Source organism: Molossus molossus, unplaced genomic scaffold (genome assembly GCF_014108415.1).
Source record: "Molossus molossus isolate mMolMol1 unplaced genomic scaffold, mMolMol1.p scaffold_m16_p_12, whole genome shotgun sequence".
Lineage (NCBI taxonomy): Eukaryota > Metazoa > Chordata > Mammalia > Chiroptera > Molossidae > Molossus > Molossus molossus.
The window spans coordinates 103,432,680-103,457,537 of record NW_023425347.1 but is presented as its reverse complement, the minus strand read 5'-3'; the positions used below and the strand labels follow the sequence as shown (position 1 = coordinate 103,457,537).

Genomic DNA, 24,858 nt, shown 5'->3' with positions numbered 1-24,858 from the left:
GCTGGCGCGGAGTCCTCGGTGCACTGCTGGGGGGCTCGGCCAGCTTGTCTGGGGCCGTGGGCTCCGGCTCGGTCTCTGGGTGCGGAGTCCCCTGACCCACAGCTGGACGCCACACCGGCCGTTCTTGTCTCCGGGGACATTTCAGACCTGCCGTTGCTTCCCGTGTACACCTGGGCTTCTGCAGACAAGGGGGCCGTTCCGTGCATTGGCTTCCGGTCCAGGTCGACATGAGACAGTCTGGTCCCTTTGACTGGAGAGGTGTCTGCTCGGCCCCTGGCCGCCACGCGTACCTTTCTCCTGGCTCCGCCGGACCCGAGGGATCCAGCTTTGCCACGCGGGCCAGTGGGTCTCCCACAGGAAACCACCACCCCTGTGAGAGGCGCAGCCATGTATTATCTGGGTTCAGAGGTCACTGGGGGAGAAGTCCCAGGGAGCACCCCTGGCCCAGGGCCCGCTGCTGTGCCTCTGGGCTCCTGGAAGGGGGTTGCTTTAGAAGTTTCCAGATGGGCCCTGACTGACCTGGCGTGTCCCTGACTGGGGAGAAGGTCATGATAACGCTCAGCCCAGAGCTTTGGGGGAGCCAGCTGAGCCCCTCCCCCCACCATGGTGGCGCCATCACCACCAGGGAGGAGATGTCAGCTGGGGGGCCTGGCCTCTCCCAGGGCCACCGGCTGGTGAGCGCGACAGGAATGCTCTGAGTTGGAGAAACTGGCAGGGCCTGTTGGAGCCGTGTCCCACAGGGTGGACGGGACGGTGTCCCCTCGTGGGCTCCTCACGCCCAGGCCCGGCTGCAGCGTGCAGGGTGGAATTCAGGTGGCCGCCGGGGGGCTGCCGCCGGCGTGCGTGTCCTCACTGGGCAGGGCCGTGCATCCCCAGCTCCGCAGGGAGTGGGCGAAGGCCGAGGGTGGACGGTGGCTGACCTCGCGGGGCCTGGGTGGCGTCTGCTTCGAACTGTCCTCACCACGCCAGCTCCTTCGGCAAACCGAATTCCGGGTCCCCTGTGGGCCCCACAAGTTCTGTTTTTGAGCAGCCCACTCATGGGGGGTCACCACGGCCCCTCTTTTCCTCACTCTTCCAAAGACCTGTTCTCCCCCGTTTGGGGGGATGGTAGTGCCCCCCAAGGGCCAGCATCAGATCAGCAGCGGACAGTCTGTTTTTGACCCACGACCCTGCGGTGATCACCAGATGGGATATAATTAGGGGGCGGGGGAAGGTGCAGATTTGGGGCTCACTCTCAGGCCAGGCACTGGGCAGCTTGCTGGCCTCCCCACCCCAGCCCTACCTGGCACCAGTGTCCTTGGAGGGTATTGAAGAAAATGACGGGGTGATCGGCCTGAGGTGATTTTCTGCCTGAAATGCAGAGCATTAAGGACGAGCTGGACCGGGCAGGGGGCCCTGGCCAAGATGAGGGTCTCTGAGACCAGTTCGAGGAGTGAAGTATGCTCTCTGACATCCTCAGCGGGAGCAATCCCACCCGGGTGTGGGCAAGGATACAGTCGAGGATATGGATACAATGTATCCTTCTGACCTGGGGCTTTAACGGCCTGTGCATTGAGCTCGTACCCTGGTACGTCTGTACCCACCACGGCCAGGTGCAGAGCTGCCCGGACCCCCTGATGCCTCGCCTGGTCCTCCTGTGACCACCCAGACCCCTGCTCCCCACCCTCCAGCCACTGTCCTTTATGGCCCCTGATGTCGTTACAAATGCAAAGTCTACTCCTCTGTTCAGGGAAGTCTCGGCCCCCCGCAGCCCTCTCCACCCTGCTGCTTGTCAGAGCGACCTCCTAAAGGTGGTAGGAGCTTCGGTGCGGCTGACCCCGCGGTCAGCGGGCCTTCATGCGGCGCCTAGAAGGGGGGACCTGCCGGGGCCGGCCAGCAGCTCTGGGCTGGGCGGGAGGGATGGGGGCTTGCGGCCCCCGGAGGCCCGTGCCTGCTGGTTGCTGGCAGTGTACACTCTCCCCACTGTCACGCATGCCCCCTTGGGCTGGGCAGGCTGGGTGTTGGGTGTCCAGAGTGAGCGCTGGGGCAGAATTCTTCTATGGCCAAGTGGGGGTGTCCTGAGGGCAGTGAGCCGGAGGAGAAGCTGTTCTGCGGGAACGAGGGAGAGCCGCCCCCCGGGAGGGCGCGTGGGCAGGGCGCGTGCTCCACTGTCCCTCCGCCGCGCCGCCTGCTGGCAGGGCGAGCCATCCCCAGGACCATAGGCTGGCACCGGGGCCTCCTGTGGGGGCCTTTCAGCCCTGCGGCCTCCTGCTTGGAGGAGGAGGGGTGAGGTGGCCCCGGCACTGGTTCCCAAGCCCCACAGACGGGCTCTCCGTCTCCCTCCTTCTCGGGGTCCCAGGCAGAGGCCAGCCCTCTCTTCCAGCCCAAAGGGCTGCTGGGCATATTAGCAGAACTGCATCACCTCTCCTCAAGCACCCCTTGCAGACCCTTAGGCACACTCACATACACAACAGCCACATACTCACAACGCTACTGCCATACACTCACACATGATACATCCACACACTCACACACACAACAGCCACACACTCACGCTACTGCCACACAAAAACACACACAACAGCCACACACTCACACACACAACAGCCACATACTCACAATGCTATTGCCACACACTCACACATGATACAGCCACACACTCACACACGCAATAGCCACACACTCACACACACAACAGCCACACACACACACGCTACAGCCACACACTCACACACACTACTGCCATATACTCACACATGCAATAGCCACACACTCACACACGCTACAGCCACACACTCACACACGCAATAGCCACACACTCACACACACAACAGCCACACATACACACGCTACAGCCACACACTCACACACGCTACTGCCACACACTCCCACTCTCTGGCTCGGCCGAGGCGGGGCCCGCAGGTGGAAGGGTCCTGAAACCCCGATGCCGTAAAGGGGAGAGCAGGAGCTGATTCTGAGAAATTGAGTCCCATCCCCCAGGAGCAAGGCTTCGATCTGCCCAGTTCCCCAGGAGCCAGCGGCCTGGAGCTGCAGCCTCAGGGCAGGGCCGAGGTCTTCATACCGTGTCATCACCCCGCGGGAGGGACCCTGCTTACGGCTGCCAGCCTCCCAGGGACAGTGCCGGGGGGACCCTCTGCACAGGCTCCTGGAGCACAGCTGTCCTACCCTGGGGCTCCCCTCTCCCTGCAGACCCAAGGTTACGATTGGGCTCTCCGGGAGGTGGTGGGGCGGCTTCTGTTCTGGGCTGATTAACATCTGAGTGGGGACAGGCAGCAGACTCACTCTGAGTGTGCAGAAGACTCGGCCCTGAACTGGGGCCCGGTCGGGGGGCAGGGTGAGGGCAGCAGGCACGGTCCCAGACATGGGGGCAGCTGGTTTCTCTTCTCCTCTGACCCATTTTAGACCAAATGCCCACAGCACACAAGCCTCCAGACTGGGTTTCGGCATCATGTTCACCAGGAACACAACAGTTGGGCTGGGCCCTGGCACCTGTGGCCTGGTGTCCCGTGGCCCCATCTTGGTGGCCGTGGCTCTGGATGGCTCGCCGGTGCCCAGCAACCTTCCCCTCCTGCTGCAGCCTGCCCCTGCCCTCTCCTCCCTGCTTTTATTATCCGGGTAGGTCTCCCAGAATGCTCAGGGACGATGGGCTCCGTCGTGAACCCCTGTCCTGAAACTACCGCCAAACCCAAATGAAGGACCCGAGTCTCCTGAGCAGTAAATAACACCCCACTGCACAGCTGGCTTCCAAAGTCATAAAATGCTCGTGTTCTTGGCTCTGCGTCCTGACCTTCCAGAGAGCCCCTGGAGATGCGCCAGCGGTCACGGGGCCTGGGTGGCCGGGCCGGGGCTGGGGCCCGGGAAATGCACGTCCAGCCCAGGGCGGAGGGCGGAGGGCGGAGGGGCTCCCGCGGGGCCGGCCACCTGCCAGCCCCCCTGGTTTAGCGCAGGGCTGCGGAAGGATGGCCTCTGGCTGCAGCCCCTCGGGGCCCTCGAGGAGCCTGGGGAGAGGGACAGTCAGCGTGGCCTGCCCGAGGATCTCCAGGCCCAGCCCTCCCAGCAGCCCTCCTCCTCGGGGCCTGGGGGCTGCTCGTGACACCTCATTTTCTCCAAATGTTTCTGCACGGTAATTAGGCCACCTGTCCTCCAGTTCTGAGCGGCGACTGCTGGGGACGGGGACTGCAGGCTGGGTCTTCCTGGGCTCGGGGCAATCACTTAACCCCTGTGCCCGCCGGGGGCGGAGGCCCGGGCACAGCCTCTTTAATCAACAGGAAACATCTCCGACGGGCTCTCCCAGGCTGTTTGCTTGGCCAGTAAATTAAACACGCCCTTGAAGTGTTGATTGTCCTCTAGCAGGTGAGGCATTTGGGGAAGTGGAATTCAAACAGAAAATTAAAAAACAACAACACACCCCCAAACGAAAGAGACCCCTGAGAGGCTCGTGGAGGGGACACCCCGCACAGTGGCCTCGCTAATTCCTCGTGGACCCAGGGTGACACCCCCTCCCCGAGTTAAGGATGCTCGTGGGGACCTGTTTTCAAACTCCGTGCAGTTCCCAGTAACACGGTGGCACCTTCGGTACCCGCCTGTAACTACCTCTTGAGCATCCACAGGTGGGGAAGGGGGAGGGGGGTGTGCTTTCAAACCCAAACAACTTGGGGTGCTTAGGGCGGAGGGGCCCCAGCTGCACGTCGTTTGAGAGGGTCCTACGGTCAGTTAGAAAAGAACTGTTGGCCACTTCCAACACAACAGTGGCTCCTGTGAACACTGCTAAATTAAATAGGTGTTTGTTATCCCCGAGACTTGTTCCTGCGAGACCTGGGCTTCTTCGGAAAGAAAACATCTCGTCTCTTCCTCCGGCTCTGTGTGCAGCCAGCGTGAGGGACCCGAGTCATTTTTCCTGTACTTAAAAGTCCCGTCTCCCTGGAGACTTCTGCTTCGCCCGCCGACGTCACTCGAGCAGGGCGGGGCCGAGGGCCAAGGGCCAAAGTGACCACAGCAGTGGCCGGGTCACTTTCACAATTTTTCAAGGGCAGGACTCAGGAGGAAGCATCTAGAGGAGCCTGGCAGGCCTGAGCGGGTCCGGGTCCTTCCGCCGCTCCTCGCCACCCCCCTCCCCACACCCTCTCTGACACTCCAACACTCACAGCGTGGGGCAACTGCTACCGCTGTCCGGTTCCAGAACACGTTCTTCCCCCGGAGGGGACCCCACACTTGTTCGGTACTTCCCCCCCAGCACTGTGGATTCCGTCCTGGATTCGCCCACCCGGGCGTCCCGTAGAAACAGAATCACACGGCACGTGGCCTTTCGTCTGCTTCTCTCTCAGCGGGGTGTTTGCTGGGCTCGTCCACGGTGCAGCGTGTCAGTCTGTCCTTTTCGTGGCTGAGTAGTACTCCACCCTGTTCACCCTTCTCCTGTTGATGGGCACCTGCATGTTCCTAACTCTGGGGGATTGTGGGTAATGTGCTGTGAAGTCCACCTGTCTTTTAGTTCTTTGGGTCGATACCTGGAGGGAGCCCTCGCCCGTGTGGCCCACCCCTGGCCCGTGTGGCCCACCCCTGGCCCGTGTGGCCCACCCCGGCCCTCTCTGTCGCTCTAGCCCACCTTCTATCGCCTCCTCAGGGCTGGTATATGTCCAGGTGGCATTGTCTTGGCACCAAGGCTCTCTTGAGAAAAACCCCAAAGAGGGGCCCCTTCTGCCCTTGTGCTCAGTCCTGTGACCTCAGCCCCGCAGTCCTGTGTCTGTGGCCTCAGCGGGTGTCCGTCCTAACCTGCCTTGAGGGATCCTGCTGGCGGGCCCACTCAGCTGCCCAAATGTCGGGACACATTCCACAGGAACTCGATTCTGAGTCCTCCTGAGAACCTGGGACGCGTCCCCATCCAGGCTGCCGGGCAGCACAGACCGGATGGCTCTGGAGCAAGGGTTTCACCAGCAGCCTTGGGTGGGTGCCCAGCGCGACGACTCCCCTCACTATCCCCAAACCTGTGGATGTGGCGGCTCCGGTGCCCACGGGCGGGGTCCTGCGTGTGGCCTTAGGGGACGTGGAGAATGTCGGTCCCTAGAGGAGCTGGTGGACTCACTGTCCTGGGCACCGCTCACATGGGGGGGCCGCTGGGCTCAGGGGTGGAGGCTGGGGACCTCTGGACCTGCTGGCATCCCAGGATCCAGTTCCGTCCCAGCCCCAGAGCTCCCTGAGCCTGAGGCACGCAGAAGGTGTGCCGCCCAGCCTGACGCTGTGTTGTTTCCCGCAGGTGACGGCGACATTGTAAATAATATGTATGAGCCGGACCCGGACCTGCTGGCGGGAGAGAGTGCCGGGGACGAGACCGAGGACAGCATCATGTCCCCCATCCCCATGGGGCCGGCGTCCCCCTTCCCCACCAGCGAGGACTTCACCCCCAAGGAGGGCTCGCCCTACGAGGCCCCGGTCTACATCCCTGAGGACATTCCCATCCCACCCGACTTCGAGCTCCGGGAGTCCTCGATCCCGGGGGCCGGCCTGGGGATCTGGGCCAAGAAGAGGATGGAGATCGGGGAGCGCTTCGGCCCCTACATGGTGGCGCCCCGGGCCACGTTGAAGGAGGCCGACTTCGGATGGGAGGTGAGCGTCCAGCGTTGGCGTGATTGATCGCGGTCATTTATCTTGTGCTCCATCTATTTATAAAGCCGGCTGAGCCGCCGCAGCCCCGGGCGGGAGGCTCGGGCAGAGAGAGCGTTCGAATGTCACATTTCCCAGGCTTATTTTATCCTGCAGCTCACATGACGCGACTCAGAAAGCATTGGGGTCCTCGCGGACGCCTGGCAGCCCCCGGTGGCTGTGCCGCGCTCTTCCCGGAAATGTGTCTTTAATGAGCTCATGTCTTAAAACGCCCTGTGCTTCCCGTCTGGGTCTTAGGTGCTAGGGCTGCAATCTCGGCGGAACAGTGGAGATTAATGGAATGTCCCCGAACAAGAGTCTCGACTCCCCGGGAACCTCCTGCACACGGGAGGCCACATGCCTGGTGAGCAGCTCAGGGAACACGCCTGGTGGCCGTGCCCATCGACGCCCGGGGCCTCTCGCCACCGCTTTGTCACCAGCCCCCTAAGAGGAGCCCCCTTCTCGTATTAGTGGGGCCCAGTCTCATCCTGCCAGAGAGGGGTGTCTGTGCGTTAGATTTCCCTGACGAACCGGGGCTGTATCCACGGTTCCGACCCCGTCTGTGGTCAGGAGAGTGGGTGCACGTTAGGTGAGGGGTCCTGACGTCCCTGAAGGGGTCCCTCCCTCGGGGGTGTCCTGCTCAGGCCGGCGAGGATGCTGGGCTCTGATCTGGGGGCTCTGAGGTGGTCTCAGGGGTCCTGGCTTTCCTCTGGCTCCGCACAGCGGTCTCCGTTAGGGCACCCCGCTGGGCAGACACCGCAGGTGCGCGCCCGGGTTCCTGCTGTGGGGAGGGGACCAGTGTGGCCAGGACCAGGGCACTCGGGGGTGGGGGGCAGCCAGCTCTCAGCCTCTCCGCGGCTTTGGGAAGGTTCTCCGTCTGAGTGGTCCTGCCGGGTGTGTGGGCAGCTTGGCCTCTGCTCTCTCCCAAGGCTTTATACCTCGAAACCTCGCCCATCACGCCTGAACCCCTCCCTAGAGATGTGCGGTGCTCACGGGCCCGGTCTCCCCAGCTCATCCAGGCTCCGGGAGCCCCGGCCAGCCAGGGGCCTCTCCCCCGGCCCATCGGCACTGAGACCCCTTCTCAGGGTCTCCCGGAGGCTGGAGGTGCTGGTGCCCACGGTGGTGGAGGAGACCCCTCACCCTCCTTTACCGGAGACAGGGCCCAGCATGCCCTCGGCGCTGAGAGCCAAGCAGGCAGGTGGCGTGTGGTCCTGGGAGCACACGGGGTGTGGACACTGGGGACCCAGGACCCCCGCCCGAGTGTCAGCTGTGCAGAAGGGGTCGCTGGGAGGTGGGTCGACCAGATGGACGAAGGAACGGGTGCTCTGGGATTTGCCACCATCTGAAAGGGTGGCAGCCACAGGGCATTGTGAGCCGGGCGTGTCCCACCGTCCTAAGCGGCAGGCAGACTCAGGTCTATGCCGCTCAAGGTCAGGTCACCTTCAGAACAGACCCCCAGGGGCCTAGGAGCAAGGATGGCAGGAGGTGAAGGAATTGCAGCCCCCACGCCAGGGCCACGCGGGACGCCCTCTCGCTCACGGGACCGGGGAGAGCATGGCCCAGTGAGGTGTCAGGGGAGGGGTTCGGCCGTGAGATGGCCTTTAGCAGACTCCGCCAGTCCTTTCCGCCTGGTGTTTGCAAGAGTGACTTAGGTGTTCGTGTGACACGCTCAGAGAGGGGGGGACTGTTTAACGAGCGGGCAATGCTTGGACAACGAACCTCTCAGCCAGCGTGCTGGGCGACCTTGAGGCGACTTTGTTCTGTGTTTGCTCTCTCTAAAGAAATGTCCCAGGCCGCCCCGTGCTGGTGCCGGGCCTGGTACGGGCCGAGGCTGCTGTCTGTGCCGGCCTGTTGACTGCGCGATATCATTTGCTCTCGGGGTACGTGAGGGACCGCTCTCCCCGCGTGGGCACCTCCCCCCTCGGCAGTGGGTTTGTCCCGGGCGAGACCCTCCAGCTGCCTTTCCTGCCGGCACTTCCAAGTGCTTGTCCTCCACCCAGCGGCCCGCAGTGGTGCCCAGATGCACCGGCCTGGCCCCTCCGACCTTGTTTGCGAGCAGGGACCCATGGCCTGCTCGGGGCTGTGCTCGGGCTTCGTGCCGCCAGCAAACGCGTCGGGCAGCTGAATGCGTCACTGTTGCGACCTAGTGCTGAGAGCCGATGGCGGGACTGGGTGGGAAGCCACCGCCTCCCCAGTGACGGAGGACGCCTGGGGAACCCACTTTTACCCGAAACAGATCAGAAGGCCGTGAAGGTTTCTTTGGAGCTTCATGGGCCTCCGTGTGGGCCTTCGGGGCAGAAAGCACGGTCTCCCCCGCGAGCAGCCTCGTGGGACTGTCCACTGTCTGCTGGAACAAGGCATGGTGTCTCGGTCTGTTCTCCAGCCTCCCTCAGGGTGGACCTGCGGCACCCAGGTGCCCCTTCCCCGCTCGGCGTCGCCCGTGGGCCCTGCCTGCCAACAGTCCCCAGATCTGAGCAGAACCCCCCGGCTCCGCAGCCTGGGTCTTTCTGTGAATCCCCAAGTCGCTGACACAAATCAGGCGGCCTGACCGCTTGGCGCGTCTGTCCTCCGCGCTCCTGCAGGGACGCTCTCCCTGCGCCCGCGGTGCGCTCGGCCCGAAGCAGCCCGCGGGGTCTGGGAGGCACCCAGACAGCCCTTGGTGCGTACACGGCAGGTGTGGGGGAGGCGGGGCCCACCCCGGACGTCGGAGCAGGTCCCAGGGACGACACAGGGATCCGATGCTGTCGCTTTGCCAGGGTCCTGAATCTTGCCTGTGGAATTGCTCAGTCTCTTGCTGGCAATTGTTTGTCAAATCGAGGTGGTTAGACTTTACTACGGTCAGCGTGCTATTTGTTCACGGAAAGAGGAGAGATAGGGACATTGTAGCACAGGTGACAGAGGAGATCTGAGGAGGGCCGCTATCGCTGTGGACACCCGGGGGTGGCCGGGAGCGGGTCTGTGCAGTGTCCCAGAGAACAGTGGGTTCCTCCCACCACGGAAGGTGTTCCCAAGGACTGGGTTAAAGTCGAAATAGAATAGACTAGTCCTACCGTCGTTTTGGGATACCGTAGAGACCATTTTCTTTCTATTTTGAGAACAACATTTTTCTGGACATTCCGTTGACATCCAAGCAAACGGCCACTTCCTGCGGCCTTCATGTGACCGGCGTGCTGCTTGGCCCTTGTGTGGCTTCGAGGCCCCCACAGGTGGCCTGTGACCTTCGGGGTCAAGGTTGGGGGTTGTCTTGTTTCATGGGGGAGTTTTTCTCCCTGTGTGTGTGTCTCAAACACTCAGTGATGCCGAACCTCCTTTCTCCTGGGTGCTTTGGGGGCACCTGGAGATTCCTGTCCCTTTGGAAGGAGACACACCCCACGTCAGGTCTGTCTGCCCTGCACCCCGACCTGGCTGGGCACGTTTGTTGGGGTGAGTGGGGATGACCCCTGGGCTCCATCTCTGAGGGGGGCTTCCGTCCGCTGCCCGGATGACGCCTGAGCGCTGGCGCCCTCCACAGGGCAGCCTGCGGCCGGCACCGCCCCCACCCACCCTGCGCCATAAATCAGCCCCTGATTGCATTTCATTGCCCTGGGGTCTGAAAAAACAATGATTTTGATCATTTGTTGAGTAAATCATGACATTTATCATCATGCTGTTTATTTTGCTAATTAAGTGATGGCTGTGAGTGACAGCCCAGAGGGAGCTGGGCTGCGGAGGGAGGTCATGCCATCTGCCCCGGGGCCGGGCCCTGCAGCTGTGACCACCCCCACCCAGCTATGGGGCCTGGTGGGTGGGGGACGCCGTGCCCGCCCCCGAGGAGCCCACGGGGGGGTCCACCAAAGGCACCTGTGTTCTCTTGTTTCCGGGTTGTGCCTGTCGGCCCGCGGCTGCCTGGGCTCGGAGCTCCGCCGGCTGGACCTGTGACGAAGCGGCGGACGTCTCACCCTCTGCCTCAGGAGCTGGCGGACACTGGACTGTGGGCGGGCGGGCCTTCCACCGGACAGCCCGTCCTCCCCGGGCCTTCGTCCCGAGAGCTACTCTCGAGTCCACTTGTCCAGTCAGCACGCAGGGCCTGCGGGGGGCTCCGGGGTCGCGACCGCCAAGCCGCTGGCCCAGGGTCTGGGCCCACGGAGGAGTGGGGAGGGCCAGGACCCCCAGAGATGCCAGGGTGGGGGTGCCACGGGAGAAAGTACCGCGGCCCGACACTCAGGTTCTGGACACCTCTGTGCTTTAGGACCAAGTTGTCGCCCGGGGTGCTGGGCCTGGAAGACAGCCGGCTGGGGAGGCCCTGGGCTCTGTGCGCTCGCCACCCAGTGTTCGGGGAGCCGTGTGTTTTATCGTTCCTAGCCAGGGCCGAGCATCTTTAAGATGGGCAGGTGTTTAGAAGCCTATTTTGGGTCCCAAGTGGCAGGATGGTGAGGAAGCTTGTGGGTGTCTGGTGCCCTGGGGCACCCGTGTGTCGCTGCAGGAGGAGCTCAGCCTCTGAATCTGTCGGACCTCAGACCTCGGAGATCAGTCCCGCGAGGACCCAGAGCGCAGCCCAGGAGCTGACAGTCACTGCCGTGGGGGAGGGGAGGGGCCGCTCAGAGTTCCTGGGGGCGCCCCGGCAGCCTCGCAGGCTGGGTGGGTGTGGGGGGAGTCCGAAGAGCCCCAGTGCCCCAGTCTGAGGCCTCCCCCCAACCTGAGTCGGGGTCTCTGTGGGGATCAGCCTTTCTAATTCCCTCCCTCCTGCATTCACCTCTCACCCAGCACCCCCTTCCCGCCGAGGCTGCAAAGAATGTGGAGGTTGGTGCTTGAAGGTCGGCACAGTTCTGTAGATGTTTCCTGGGTGTCAGACCTGGAGGCCAAGGTCTAGATCGGGAAGGGGGGGTCTCACCTGAACTGCAGGTTGGAATCAGCTGGAGCATTAGAATTCTAGGTGCCCGGGCTCCACCCCAGGGACACCGGGCTTTAGCCAGACAGAGGGACGCGCCGACCCTGTCTGCCCGGATGTCCTGGTTTAGACCCAGAAGCCCGACAAGCCCACCTGGGCACCGGGTTTGATTGCTCCCAGGAACCCGTGAGCGGCATGGCTGTCTGAGGGTTGAGAAAGGGGGAGGGTGGGCAGACACCTGCCCCTGTGCGGGGTGGGCAGGCGACAGCTGGCAGCGAGGGCCAGCAGAGGTGTTCCAGGGGCCGTGCCACCCTTTCCGCCCACCGAGGGGCCCAGAGAGGAGCCGGGGACTGGGCGTGGCTGCTGGGCGTCCGGGCCCTCGGCAGCCAGTGCCCTTGCTGGTGTGCCTAGCGGAGGGGCACCGCGCTCATTTTCATTCCGCTCATCATGTATTTGCATCACCTCTTTGCTTTTCTCCTTGTCGTTCCAACAGTGCCGGGTGCCGGGGACAGGGGCAGGGTCGGTCCAAAACGGACAAGGCCGGATTCCGGGGCTCCCTGCCGGTCTGAGAGCCACACTAGCCGTGGCTTTTCCCAGCAGCTTCAGGACCCACCTTGGGGCTGTCCTGCAGCCCCCACCCCCACGAGGGACCCCCAGAATGATCCTTGCGGAGGCTCCTCCGCCGGGCGGTGGCCCCGCCCCGACGCCACTCCTCTGTCTGTGTTGCCCGGATTTTATTTGGGGCCTGGAAACACGGCCGGGCTGGGCTTTCGGTCTCCCATGGTCACTATCTGCGTGCGTTCAGGAGGCGTGATGGACATTCCGGAGTGTCCAGACCACACCTGTGGAAATAGCACCTGGACGGTGGGCGTCTGGGGACCTGCTCCAGGTCCAGCAGGAAGCGGGTTTGAGCCACCTGGGCACAGCCGGGCGTGCACACCGGGGCCCGGGGTGCAGACACCCCGGCGGGCCACCCCCGCTGCGGGCGTCACTTCGCCGCCAGCCCTTGCCCGTCCCTCCCGGGCACTGCCTCATCGGGTCCAGACGGTTTTAGCCCAAGAATGCCCTGAAATCCGGCACTATCTTAGGCCCCGCTCCGAGGCGCGGGTATATAAGGAATTTTAGAAAAAAGAAGAGAGAATGACTAAGAATACCTCCCGAGACGTCTCCTTTATTTCCTTAAGGGGTAATAACACAGCCGCAGTCCAGCGGAGGGGACTTTCTTTAAATAGAGCATCTGATTCACAAGCGAAAAAGGAAATAAATATTTTCTTTTCATATTCTAGAGACGTCCTGAATACCAGCTTCTTAAATGGTATGTTACCCTCACATCACACACACCAGTGACAACCCACCACCCTGGGTCGGGACGGGCTGCGTGTGAGCCCGCACCCTGGAAAATAGCAGCAGGTGGTCGGGGGGGGACCACAGCTCAGCCCTCCCCTGGGCCCAGGGCTGGCCCTTGCTGTGGGCCCCTCGGGCTGCCTGGGAGAAGGGGCGCTTCCCTCGCTCCCTCCCTCCCTCCTTTCTCTCTTCTCCCAAATAATTGGGGTTACACATTAGGGGAAATAGGAGACCTGGTGCCCCAATGGGGCAGGACTAGAACAGCCTGCAGGGGCTCCTGGGGGCTCATTCCATGCTGGTGCCCATCCTCAGGGGGTGGCCCCCGGAGACTAACCAGCGAAGTGACCCCTCCCTGAGGGCAAGGTGCTGCTGGTCAGGTGGGGGGTCCCAGGCACTGATGGCCCCTGTCCTGTCTGGAGGTCCCTGAGTCACCATTTGTGCCCTGACCGGGGGGGGGGGGGGGAGCTTGCAGGGCGGCAGGGTAGGCTGGCGCAGGGCTGAGGGGCCAGACTCAGGACCGCGGCAGCACCACCCCCTGAAGCTCGTGAAGCCAGTACTTGCTGAGAGCGGGGACGTGGCCAGCCCCACTGCCCGGGCGTCCCCCAAGGCAGAGCAGCCCCCGCTGTCCTGTCCTGTGGCACCGACCCGGCCCTCAGCTCCTCAAGGGGCACGGGGACCAGTCAGGTGTGGCAGGACACTGGAGACTTTGGCCGCGTCTGCGCCCACGCTGTCATCCGAGCGGGGCCCCTCTGCACTGACCCCGTCTTCCCGGGGACCCACCTGCTAAGACCGAAGGATCTGCAGTATCTCTCACTAACACGGAAATATTTCTATTTCTAGTACTTTCCCAGCAGCGGCCTCGCCGGGAGCAGCCCGGGCCAGGAGGGCGGCCCCTCCCGAGGGCGGCAGCTACTGGCCAGGCGGCTCCCTGGGGATCCCCAGCATGGCCTGGGCCGTCCCGTCGTCCAGCCCCTCCGTGGGCCTCCCTCTGCCGGGTCAGACGCGAGTCCCAGGGGTGGCAGGCCATAAAAGGTCTCCCTGGGTCATGGGACAAGGGTGTGACTCCTGCCGGCCTGGTCTGCTTATCAGGGCTTCTCTCGAGTGGGGAATTTTGAGGGCTGGTCACCCCCCAGTGAGGAATGTGTTCTCAGCATGTCACAGGGCACCTCAACTCTCTGCCCTCCTCGCCTCTGCTCAGCCCAAGGCTGCGGAGCGTGGCCGGGCTTGCTGTGGTCCTGGGCTGGACCCACTGGGTGGCCGCCGGCAGGCCCCGAGGGGGCGGGGGGCAGCCTGGGGGCTGTCCCTCGTGGGCCCTGCTTTTCCCTTTGTTCGGGACATTTCGAATACAGGGGCCTCCCAGTGACTTTTAAATCAGTTGACAGGATGCTCCTTGGAGTGTGGACTGAGGTCTCCTCCTCCAAGAGGGGAGATGCTGAGACAGTGGTGGCCTCGCGTCCTGTCGCGGGAGCCAGGGTGCTGGTCACGGCCCCCCTGTGACACATTAGATTGTGTCCCCCAGGGAGCTGAGCCCTGCCCAGGGACATTTGTGGGCCCCGTATCGCTGTCCTCTGTCCCCACTGTGGCCCCGCCTGCAGCCAGAGCCAGGCAGGGATCACCGGCCGCGGGGCACAGGGACCCCTCTGCCCCGCTCCGAGCGGGTTTCCTCTCCCGGGCTCCGGCCCAGTGGGATCGCACGTCCCATTGTGTCCGGCCGTGTCCAATCGTGTTCAGACACCGTCGTCCACTCCTTCCCCATTTAGGTCTTCCTGACGTCCATTCGGGCTTATCAGCACGGTCATTTCACGGGCCCAGCTAAGGTTTCTGCCGTTTAGGCCCCGGGCATTGTCTGTCCCCAAGGCGGCTGAGATAAACCCTCGCCCAGAACAAAGTCGCGGTGACCTTTTACAAGTAGAAGTACCTTGTCTCCCTCCAGACTCATTTATCAGCCTGCCTTTCACCCGCGGAGGCCCAGCCAGGAGCGGCGGGCGGGGGATCAGGAGGCCGCGGCTCTCTCCGCGTCCGCAGGCATCTGGGGGCTGTAGCTGGCCGTGGGCAGGGAGGGGCTGGCCTAGACGGTTCAGCCAGGTGTTGGCCAAAGAGGACAGGGGTTGCGGGGGGCTGAGCCTGGGAGAGGTAGCCAAGCCCCCTCCCCTGGCTCCTTCAGGCCCGAGTCAAACCTTGGGTGCAAAGGTTGAACCAGACCAGTACGATGACGATACAACGGCCTAAGGCCTGAGCCCCCGGAGGGGCCCTGAGCCCCCGGACAGCTGCTCACAGGTCTGTCCTGTGGAGTCCCGGGCCAGCTGTGTCCTCTTGTCCTGGAATTCGGGTCCCTGGGCAGGAGCAGGGCGGAGAGGCTGCCCCTGGGCCAAGCCTCCAGCGAGAAAACACAGGTAGTGCTGGGGTCTGAAGATGTTGCCAAGAGCACATTTCTAGAAGGTTCCATTTGCAAAGAAGCATTGGGGGTTGAGAGCTTGTGACGGTCAGTGGAGCCACGCGCCGGAGGACACCCCCGCTGGCTTCCGAGGGGACACGGCACACCCTTCTCAAGTCTGAGACGCCGCCTGCTCCTCTTCTCCCGGGACATTGGGGGCCCCAGGCCTCCCGGGTCAGCTGGGGGTGAGGTCTGCAGCTCCTTGGGACATATGAGCACATCTGGGTGTCAGTCTGCCCGCAGGTCAAAGATGGAGCTACCCCCAAACCCCCATTTTCCCAGGCGCTGAGGGCTCACCTCTGTCGACCCGCCGTGCAGCTGCCCAGGTCTGAGGGGTCCCCGAGCTGCAGCCGCAGGTCCTGTCCCCAGTGGGTGGCTTTCAGGCCTTCTCTTCACGGAGGCAGGGCCTTGAGGACAGGGCTGCCGCGGGGGGCTGGGGCGCTGTGGGTCTCGGACGCCCTTCGGCAGGCTTTCCTGTAGACTCAGCTCAGTGAGGCGACACCCCGACGTTGCCCATGGATCTGAGGACCGCGCTTCGGCACCCCGACACTTCCGGGGTCTCCCGGACATGCCGTCAAGCTTGGGGCGCTTGTCCTGCCTCGGAACCCGCCAGGCTCGGAGGGAAGATCCCCAAAGGAGGGGGCTCCATCTGCACGTCCCGTCGCTCTGCCCGAACGTCCTACCAGAAGATGCCATCTGAGCCTTTGACACAGGCGCTCGGCCCCGAGGCAGCGAGGAAGAGACAGCCAGCGCGGGCCAGGGGCGGGGGGACAGCGGAGGAGGGCCGGAAGAGGGTCTGTCTTGCATTTTGATCAAAGCCTTCAAGCTGCACTAGTAGTGTCCTGGGAGCTGCCCTGTTGAGAAACGATGATTTCCTCGTCTATACAGTGCGCGTTGTCGCGGGCCGACTGTCACCGGCTGCCCGGGAAGCTCATCCAGAGACCGAGGACAGGCAGCGCCGGCGGCTCGGCGGTGGCCTCTCCAGCCTACGGTGCGGAGTCGGCTCGGCCTCTGCTCGGCGCCTCTGTGCCTCCTGCTCCCCCCCAGTCAGGTGGCCCTTGGGGAATCGTACCCGAAGAGGTCTGGACTCCGCTGGCCTTGACCTGGGTCTCCTGATCCCCAGTGAGGTCCTGTGACGGCCACTCGGAGCAGCCGGCCCTCCACAGGCCCCCAGGCCCCGAGCGGTGGTCCCTGCTCCCCTCCTCGACACCTGGCAGGTCTAGGCCCCCTGACGTCCACTGAGCATGCCCACAGCACCTGTTCCCAGCCACGAGGGGTCCCCGTGAGGGGAGGAAGCTGGAGACACTGGGAGGACCGGAAGGCGGGGGAGACTTTGAGGAGGCCGCCTTGCGGGTTCCCTGGCACCATGGGGTTGCCACTTCCTGGATCCAGGATCCGAAGGTGACGTTCAGGCCCAGGAGAGCACAGACCTGCCACCTGGCGTCCTTGGCGGGTGGCGGTCAGGCCTGTGTCACCTTCCAGGGCCGAGCAGGTGACGGCCACGTGGCCACCTGCGCCCCTGTGGTGTGTTCCCTTGACCCTCAGATGGATTTATGGGGTTTTCTAAGACTCAACGCACAGCTTGTTGAGATGTTCACGTCGCAGGGTGGGGGCGACGCTGTGGGCAAAGGGACCGCGTGGGCCCGGGAGATGGGACTCAGACCGCCCCAGCACGCTGTCCCTGTCTCTGGGCCTCAGTCTCCCCAGGTGCTAAGCGAGAGGATTGAAGTGGATTGTCTCAGAGGCACCCCCAAGGCCGCCTGTCCCTGAAACTTTGGTCTTTAAGAGGCGGGAAGGGAGGCGGGGGGAGGCCTACCCGTGGAATTTGGACTCTCGGACGGCGCGTCCCAGCACTTGGCCCTCGGTCCGCCCCGTCGGAAGCTGTGGTCCCCAAGTCGGGCATGCTAGTCTCCGATGCGTTCACAGCCGCCAGGGTCACCGAAGTCCATCGAAGCGCCCTGTCAGCGGCCTGACGCCCCGGGACCGTCTTCCTGCTGTGTCCACTGTGTTTCCAGAACCTACACAGAAAAGGGGGGGCGCCGGGGCCTTCGGTAGCAAACCCTGACGTTCTACGTCGAACTGCTGAAGCCCGGGCTCAGGAAACGATGAAGCCCTTTGAATTTTGTCTTTCATCCTCGGATATTTTCCCCTTTATCTTCAGTGGGAGGGAGAGGTTGGTCGCCTCCCACACAACCCCAATCAGGGCCGGAGACTGAACCACAACCGAGGGACGTGCCCTTGACCGGAATCGAACCTGCGACGACTCTGGTCCGCGGGCCGACGCTCTCACCGCGGAGCCACACCGGCCGGGGCACGATGAGGCCGTTTGAAAAAGATGACTCCCTGCCAAAGCCACCTCGGCGAACCGCTGGACAGCGGTTTCCAAATAGGCCCCTTGGGGGGGAAGCTGGGTGGGGGCAGGGCTGGGGCAGTGAACGTCCCAGCCGAGGACAAGGGACGGTGCTTCAGGGCCAGACCCTGCCCTGGTTCCGGGCGCAGAGCCACGTGGCAGAGACCGTCGGCCCAGCGCGGACTCGCTCAGCCCCGGCCGGTCCCACCTCCAGGTGTCGGCAGGGCCCCGGGGAGCCTGTCCCAGGCTCTCCTGACTTTGGTGGTGAGTGGACATCCTCGGCTGGTACACATATCACCCCAAGATCTCTGTCACCTCTTCCCCTGGCACCCTCCCCGTGGGCCTGTGTGTCCCCTCTGTGGGGTCACTAGTCTTTTTGGATTAGGGGTTGCCCTCCTGCCGTGTGACCACCTCTTAACCAATCACACCGCAGCGGCCCCCTTTCCACACCAGGTCACATCTGAGGTGCTGGGGGTTAGCACTTGAGTGTGTGAGTTTGGGGGAACACAGTTCACCTCCAATAGACCCTTAGAGTCAGTACCTGTCGGATCAGACCTGGTCGTGCGTGGGGTGTGGGGCCCCTCTCCCGCCAGCCGTGGGACCCAGCAGGGGGAGCTGGGATTGGAGCACGGGCCGCAGAGACCCGGCAGGGGTTGGCGGGCGGTGGTGACGCGAACCCGTCTTCGCAGTGAGACCGCACAGCCGGTTCCTCCGTCTCCTGTGTGAAGGTGATCACAGCGCGTCGGAACCGGCTTGGCCGCTCTCGGACACCCCCTCGTCGTGCCCCTTGTGGGGCGCCCTCGTGTGGGGGGACCTCGACTCCACCTGCGGGCTTCGTAAACTTTCTTCAAGCAGGAAAAACGGGGGGTAAAACACGGTCGTGCCAACGCTTCCGAGCGACGTGACCGAGTCCACGCCGACCGCAGCACGGAGGACGCGGCGGGAGACAGGGCCCCACACACCGCCCCCAGGGCACCGCCTGTCCCCGGTCCCAGAGCGCGGGCCCTCCCTTGCAGAACCAGGTGCCGGGGTCAGAGGCCCGCGGTCTGTCCGTGGCAGGCCCTGGAGGCGTGCGGACCAGCGTTCCTGAGGCCTGAGCGTCGGGTCCTCACGCGCGGGGCTGTGCTGCCCCAAGGCCCTGGGAGTCCGGTGCCCAAGGAAATGGTTAAATGGGCGGTGACGGGAGTGGAGTGGAGGGGACGGGCCCAGCGGTGGGCTAATTGGAGGGCGGCCGGGCTGGGGGAGCAAGCCGGGTGCCCGGACAATGTGCTCCGGGCTGGGAGCGGGGAAGGCTGGGGATTGTTAGGGAATTAGTGAAAGTCAGAACCCCTGAATGAGGTAAAGAAGGGAAGGGAAGTGAGGCCCGGGTATAATGCGGCCTGAGCGAGGGCCCCATTCACGCCCTGAAAGGCTCCGCTTCCTTTCTCGGGGGGACAGGCGAGCTCACTTTTGTTCGGCGGGGGCGGGGGCTGCTCCGGGAGGGACCTGCTTACCTACAGCCAGTGACAGGGGAGGCGGACGCGGGCATTGAGGATAATCCCGGTGCCGCAGTGGGTGCCGGCGGACAATTGCCCCCCACACATCAAGGGCTCCAAAGAGCTCCTTCCGCTCCCACACGTCCCCGGAGCCCGGGCCTGTCGCCGCCGCACTAACCCGAGCTTGGGGCTCGGGAGACTTGACCTTCCGTCAGGTCATCCGATCGCCTCATCTCCGCTTCCCGTCTGGAGATGTCGATGCGCCGATGTGGCCCCTTGCACGTGCGAGCAGCATCCGAACCGTGCGTCAGAGAATGACGTTTCCGGAAGGAGCATGAAACCTGGGACACACAGAAACGGACCAGCCGCGGACCTGCCCGGACAACACAGTGGTGTGTGGGGGGGAATACAGGTTACGTAAAAAGTAAATGCTTAACTCGGTACATTCATCCATAAATTAATTTTCCAGAGGAGATTTTCCTAATCCACTTTCTAAAAGAAAATCGGGATTAGGAGCGAGGCGGAATCTGGTCATTACGCGGGCCTGGCCGGCGTGTAAAGGAGGGTGAATGAGGTCGGGGGGCTGGGCGCGCCTGGGGGTGCCCAGGACGGGTTTTCCTGGCGGGCTCTGTGGAGCGGCTGGTTCACCACGGGGAGCCCACCCCAGGGAGGGGACCAGCCACCCCTGTGTCCCCTGCAGGGCTCGGAGCCCCAGCGGTGCTGGGTTTCCCGACAGGATCCCGGGACCCCGCCCAGCCAGCCCTCCTGTTCCGATGGGAACGTCGAAGGGATTCCCGGGCCCTGGACCGCAGAACCTCCCGGGGGCGGCATCCAGGCCCCGTTGGCCCCGTTTTCTTAGCAAGGGCCCTTGGCTGCTATGGGGAGGCCATCGCGAGCCCGCTGACCCACACTGACCCAGACCTGGCATCCCGTGTGCCCAGGTGGGCACAGCGCCCTGTGTGCGCCAATGGAAGTGAGCTTTGCCGACACTGTGCTTTTGTTTCGGGGTGCCCCCGGGGACTCTGGTTCTGCTGCTGCCCTCTGGGGGCCGCACGCCCCCCTGCCACAAGGCCCAGGGCCCAGGCCTGCCAGGTGCCCTCAGGGGGGAAGCCTGTTTAGGCGACACGCCCCGGGCACTCGCGAGGTGTCGTTGCTGATTGTCACGTCCCCTGTTCTGGAACCTTTGTGACTTCTCCAGCGAAAAGTGGCAGAACCCCGAGCGTCTTCCATGGGCTCTGAGTTCACCGTATAGATCTGTGCAGACGTCGGAGACAGAGCAGCCAAGCGTGCGTCCGGCCAGAGGGGGCATCTCCCGGAGAGCGCCGGGTGGGCACGGGTCCGTGTCCTTGAAGATGACCAGCACACATGTTGGCAGCGAGGAGTCCCTCTCGGGCACCCGGCAGTCCCGCAGTGTCTGGCTAGGGACGTCCTGACGGGGCAGCCAGTGTGGCCAGTCTACCAGCTGGGGGCTCCTGACCCCCGCGGGGACCTCAGGGCCGGGGGGCGGAGACCTGGGCGGTGGATGACGGGCAGGCGCCCCGTTTAGTTTTCTGCGCACTGTAAATCTGGTTTCCGAGCGGCAGCAAGAAATGACTCGGGGTGGGGGGAGAGCCTGCGTTAGGGACGAGGTCCCGGTGCCAGGGTAGAGGGACGGGCCTGGACGAGGGTTTGGGGAGTGAGTCTGAGACAGGTGTGGTCTGTGGTCTCACACACGGGCCGGCCACAGAAGCGGAAGGTGAAGGAAACATCGCCGGTCTCCTTGCGCGGCACCTCTGCAGGAGCCAGCCCCGTGGGGCACCCAAGGACCTGCACCCCGCCTGTCTGTCCTGCCCAGGGCCAGCCGCAGGGAGATGGAAGCGGCCAATGGGACGCGGAGGAGGGAACGGGCCGGAGCCAGGCCTGGAAGGGTGGTCACCCGGCGGAGGAGCCTTCCAGGCAGGCCGGCGGGCACGTCCACATGGGCCAGGGCGCCAGGTCCGCCAGCTCGCCGTCTCCAGCAGAACTTCCCAGAAGGAGTTGGAGCCCAAAGCTGCTTATCCCCTTTTTATGACTTGGAAAAAAATGTGCAACTCCCAAGTTCAAGATCACTGAGTTAATCCCACCACCCCACGTGTCCCAACCACGCGAGTCTCCGACGCCTGGGCCCAACGGGTCCTTTCTAACAGCGACTTTGACTGTCTCAGTGGCTTCGGCGGGAAGCGTGGCCTCCGGGGGGCGGTGCGTGCCGGCAGCAGCTTCCGGGGGAGGCCCCGCCTGTCATTCGGCATCGGCAGGGCCGGGGCAGAGAGCCCTGCGGAGGTCATTCCGTGGATCTCGGCACAATGCAGGGCGTGGGCAGCAGTGCCGGGAAGTCCCCTGCCCAATTCTCCGGCACAACGGCAGGGTGGGGCCCAGACCCGTTTCCAAGGGATCCTGGCTCTGCCCTCGGCCCCAGGGTGGCCCTGAAGAAGTGAGCTCACCGTGCCTCGGCGTCCCTGTCCCTGAAGGTCCGGCCCCTGGGTCTGTGGCATGACCGGGAGACTGACCCGCACCCGCCAGCCCGGGGCCTGCCCATCTGTAGTCGGTGGTGAGCCCGCCTCACAAAGTCAGGGGTCAGTCCTCAGGTGGCACCCTGAAAAGATGGCCGGAGGGCAATGGTGGGACCCCCACAAAGGCGTCTCTGGTTCTGTCGACAGGTGGGCCCAGACCCTCTGATGTGGGCACTGACCTGCGCATGGTGGACATCTGCATGACGGGTGCCCCAGTGACCACCCAGCCTGGCTCCAGACACGGCCAGATGTCCCCCCACTGAGAACACGGGACTTAGTAGGAGCCCGTGACCCCTTCCCCAGCTTCTTCCTTTGGGACTGTTCCCTCAGGTCTCTCGGATGTGTGTGCCGTCGGAGACCCCCAGGAACCCGTGTGGCCGGCAGACCCCTGTGCCAGGCTGTGCCCTGCCCTGCGCCCAGCCGTCTGGAGGTCCCACTCTGTGTGTGTCCCTTGTCCATCCCAGCACCGGGAGAGAGATTTGTGCTGAGCGGCGGGTCCCTTTGCAGGAGGACCTGGGGGGTGGCCCCATCTCATGCATGGAGCCCCCCGCCTGGGCATCACCCCGTCTTTGTTCAGAGGGTCTGGGGGCCCCCGGGTTTGTCCTGGGGCTTCAAGGCAGGTGTCCAGGAGACCCCAGGAGAAACACGAAGAGGCTGGGTGAGGGGTCTTCCTGCCATACTGCACCCCTTCCCACCCCCTCGGCAGCCTCTGTCCACCCTGAAGGGGGTTGACTGTGTGATCCCCACCAGGTGACGGAGCAGATCCTTGGCCCTTGAGATGACGCTCAGGCCCCGTGCCAGCCTGGGGTCTGTGACCAGGCCAGGAGCCGACCTGGGGTCTGTGACCAGGCCAGGAGGTGGTGGTTGGGGGGCTGAACACGGCAGTGGCTTCGCCCCAGGACCCCTCGCAGGGGCAGGGTCTCGGTGAGTCAGAGGGGAGCCAGCACACCCCTCCTGGGACTGTGCTTCTCACATGAGCTGACTTGAATTTTCTTATTCAATGTGAAGGTCATTGTTTCCACGGTCCAGTGGTGACTTATTCCAGCCCCCGCCCCACCGTCTGCCTGGGTGGGGAGCAGCCATGGCCGTGACCCCCGGGAGTCCACTCCCACGGGGTGCGATTCTGAATGAGCTCAGAGGGAATGCCCTGTGTGCCACGGCGGGCGGGGGAGGGGAGGACACCAGGCGGCGTTCGAGTGTCTTAGTCAAAAATATGGGAAAGTTTGGTCCCGTGGCAAGAAAAATTAATCATTGACCCGATGACGGCTCCGGCCGGAGCAGGAAAGGGGCGAGGAGATAAGGACCTGAAACAGGCCTTCGTTTGGGGTTTGCAAGCTTGGCGACACTGGGAAACCACGGGTTCCAGAAAATGCCCCGGGTTACATGCTCAGCCGCGGCCGGCCGGCCCTGGGTCCTGCCAGGGTTGTCCCGACCACCACATCCGCCCGCCGTGATCTCGGACAGACCAGAGGCGACCGGCTCTCCGAGGCTTCTGGAGGTCACTGCCATGTCCCCCTGGACAGCCAGGCAGGCAGCCAGGGCCGGGCGTGGGGGCGGCTTCGCTCGGAGCCTCGGGTCCTGCCTGCACATCTCAGTGGACGCTCTCGGCGCAGGCGGAATGTTCCGGAACTCCAAGTCAGGAGCTTTGTCGAGATGGATTTACTGCAAATACTGCCCCTCCTGCTGGGGGGTCGGGGCTGTGGCCGACCAGGAGCCTCAGGCCCACCCTGCGAGCCTGGAGTTCTGGACTGAGGACGTGTGTGGGGCCCCTGGGGTTCAGGATTTCCCAAACTGGGAGACGATGAGGCTCCGTGAAGGCCCAGGTTCGAGAAAAGCAGCTGCAACAGGCTGTCGCCTGCGTCTCCCAGGAGAAGAGGTGGTTCCGAAGGGCCCTCTGTTCTCACGCCCATCAGCGGGCAGAGTTCTTCCGCAGCCTGGACTCGTCGGGCACATTCCGGGGGCCTCTGGGGGGAGACCGCTGGCACCCTGAGGCCACGTCCCTCTCTCGGCCACGGGAAAGTCAGTGGCCAGTCAACAGGACCTCGTTTTCGTGCCACGGGAAAGCAGTTTTCTGTGTGACGCGTACATCCCCGTGGTGAGATCTCGCGCGCCGGCCGGGCAGACGGCACGGTGCCGAGAGCCTGCTTTCAGAGGTGGGCGTCACCTGCGTGACCCAGCCGTGGCACCTGGGGAAACTGAGGCCCAGGACGGCGGTGCGTCCACGGACACAGGCTCCGGACTTGGGCCCCCACCCGATGCCCAGACTTGGGGGCCCTGGTGCTGGGCACGGTGGAGGACTGAGCGACGTGTCTGTGAGACGCTCTCAGTTCCGATCTCAGCAGCGTAAGCCCCACGTAACGGTTGACAAACGGTCCTAAGACCCGCCTGCATGAACAGACGCCGTATTCCACGTGGAAGGGAGCAGAAGGGAGCAGAGTCTGCCGCTGAGTGTCTGTCCCGATTCCCGGGCTGGGCAGGGCGCCTTCTCCACCTCCAGGCATGTCCGTTCATTTAGTCACTCATTACATATTTATTATTCATTCATTAGATATTTATTCACCCATTAGACACATATTTATTCATTCATTAGGGATTTATTTAATCACGCGTTACATATCTATTTTACTTATTCCCTTGCATATTTGTTTATTAACTCGCGTATTAGTCTGCACTCATTAGATACATATGTGCGTGTTTCACTGGGTGACTGCTGGGTGTTGATGAAGTTACTGGAGGTGTCTTTGTTGATTCATTAGAACCTGTGTTCACTCGGACTCCCACGTGTTCTCGCCTCCGTTAGACGGGCACGGGCTTTGCCGTCCTCGCGTAGACATGTTGTCCAGGGCCTGCCGCCTGCAGGTGCTGGCCGGTCACCTGGCCGTCCCGTCCGGCTGTTGGCGCTGCCTCCGTTCCTGAGCAGAGACGAGGGAGTCGCCCTTGGATCTGAGAAGGTGTGATGACTGTGCATGTCTCCCTAGGGCGCAGCTCCCCGGTCCGAAGCCGTGGACTTGATCTGTGAACACCTGGGTCACAGGCGGGCCCACGCGGGCCTGCTTCTTGGAGAAGAACCAATGTGCAGAAATGGCCCCGGGGGGCTGCATCGTCCAAGGGGGCCATGTATGTCTGTGCAAAAGTGGGCCATGCATGTGTGTTTGAGGGGTCATACATGTGCATGCAAAGGGGCCATGTATGTCTGTGCAAAAGTGGGCCATGCATGCGTGTTC

General features: G+C 63.5%; 1 protein-coding gene across 1 annotated transcript in view; it reads left to right on the top strand.

Moving 5' to 3' along the window:
- The window catches only part of PRDM16 (PR/SET domain 16), a 291,643-nt gene that overhangs the window by 90,442 nt on the left and 176,343 nt on the right, over positions 1 to 24,858 (top strand). Inside the window, exon 2 of the mRNA XM_036256227.1 lies at positions 6,251 to 6,600. Coding sequence (XP_036112120.1) covers positions 6,251 to 6,600 — 350 coding nt within the window. The remainder of the gene's footprint in view (positions 1 to 6,250; positions 6,601 to 24,858) is intronic.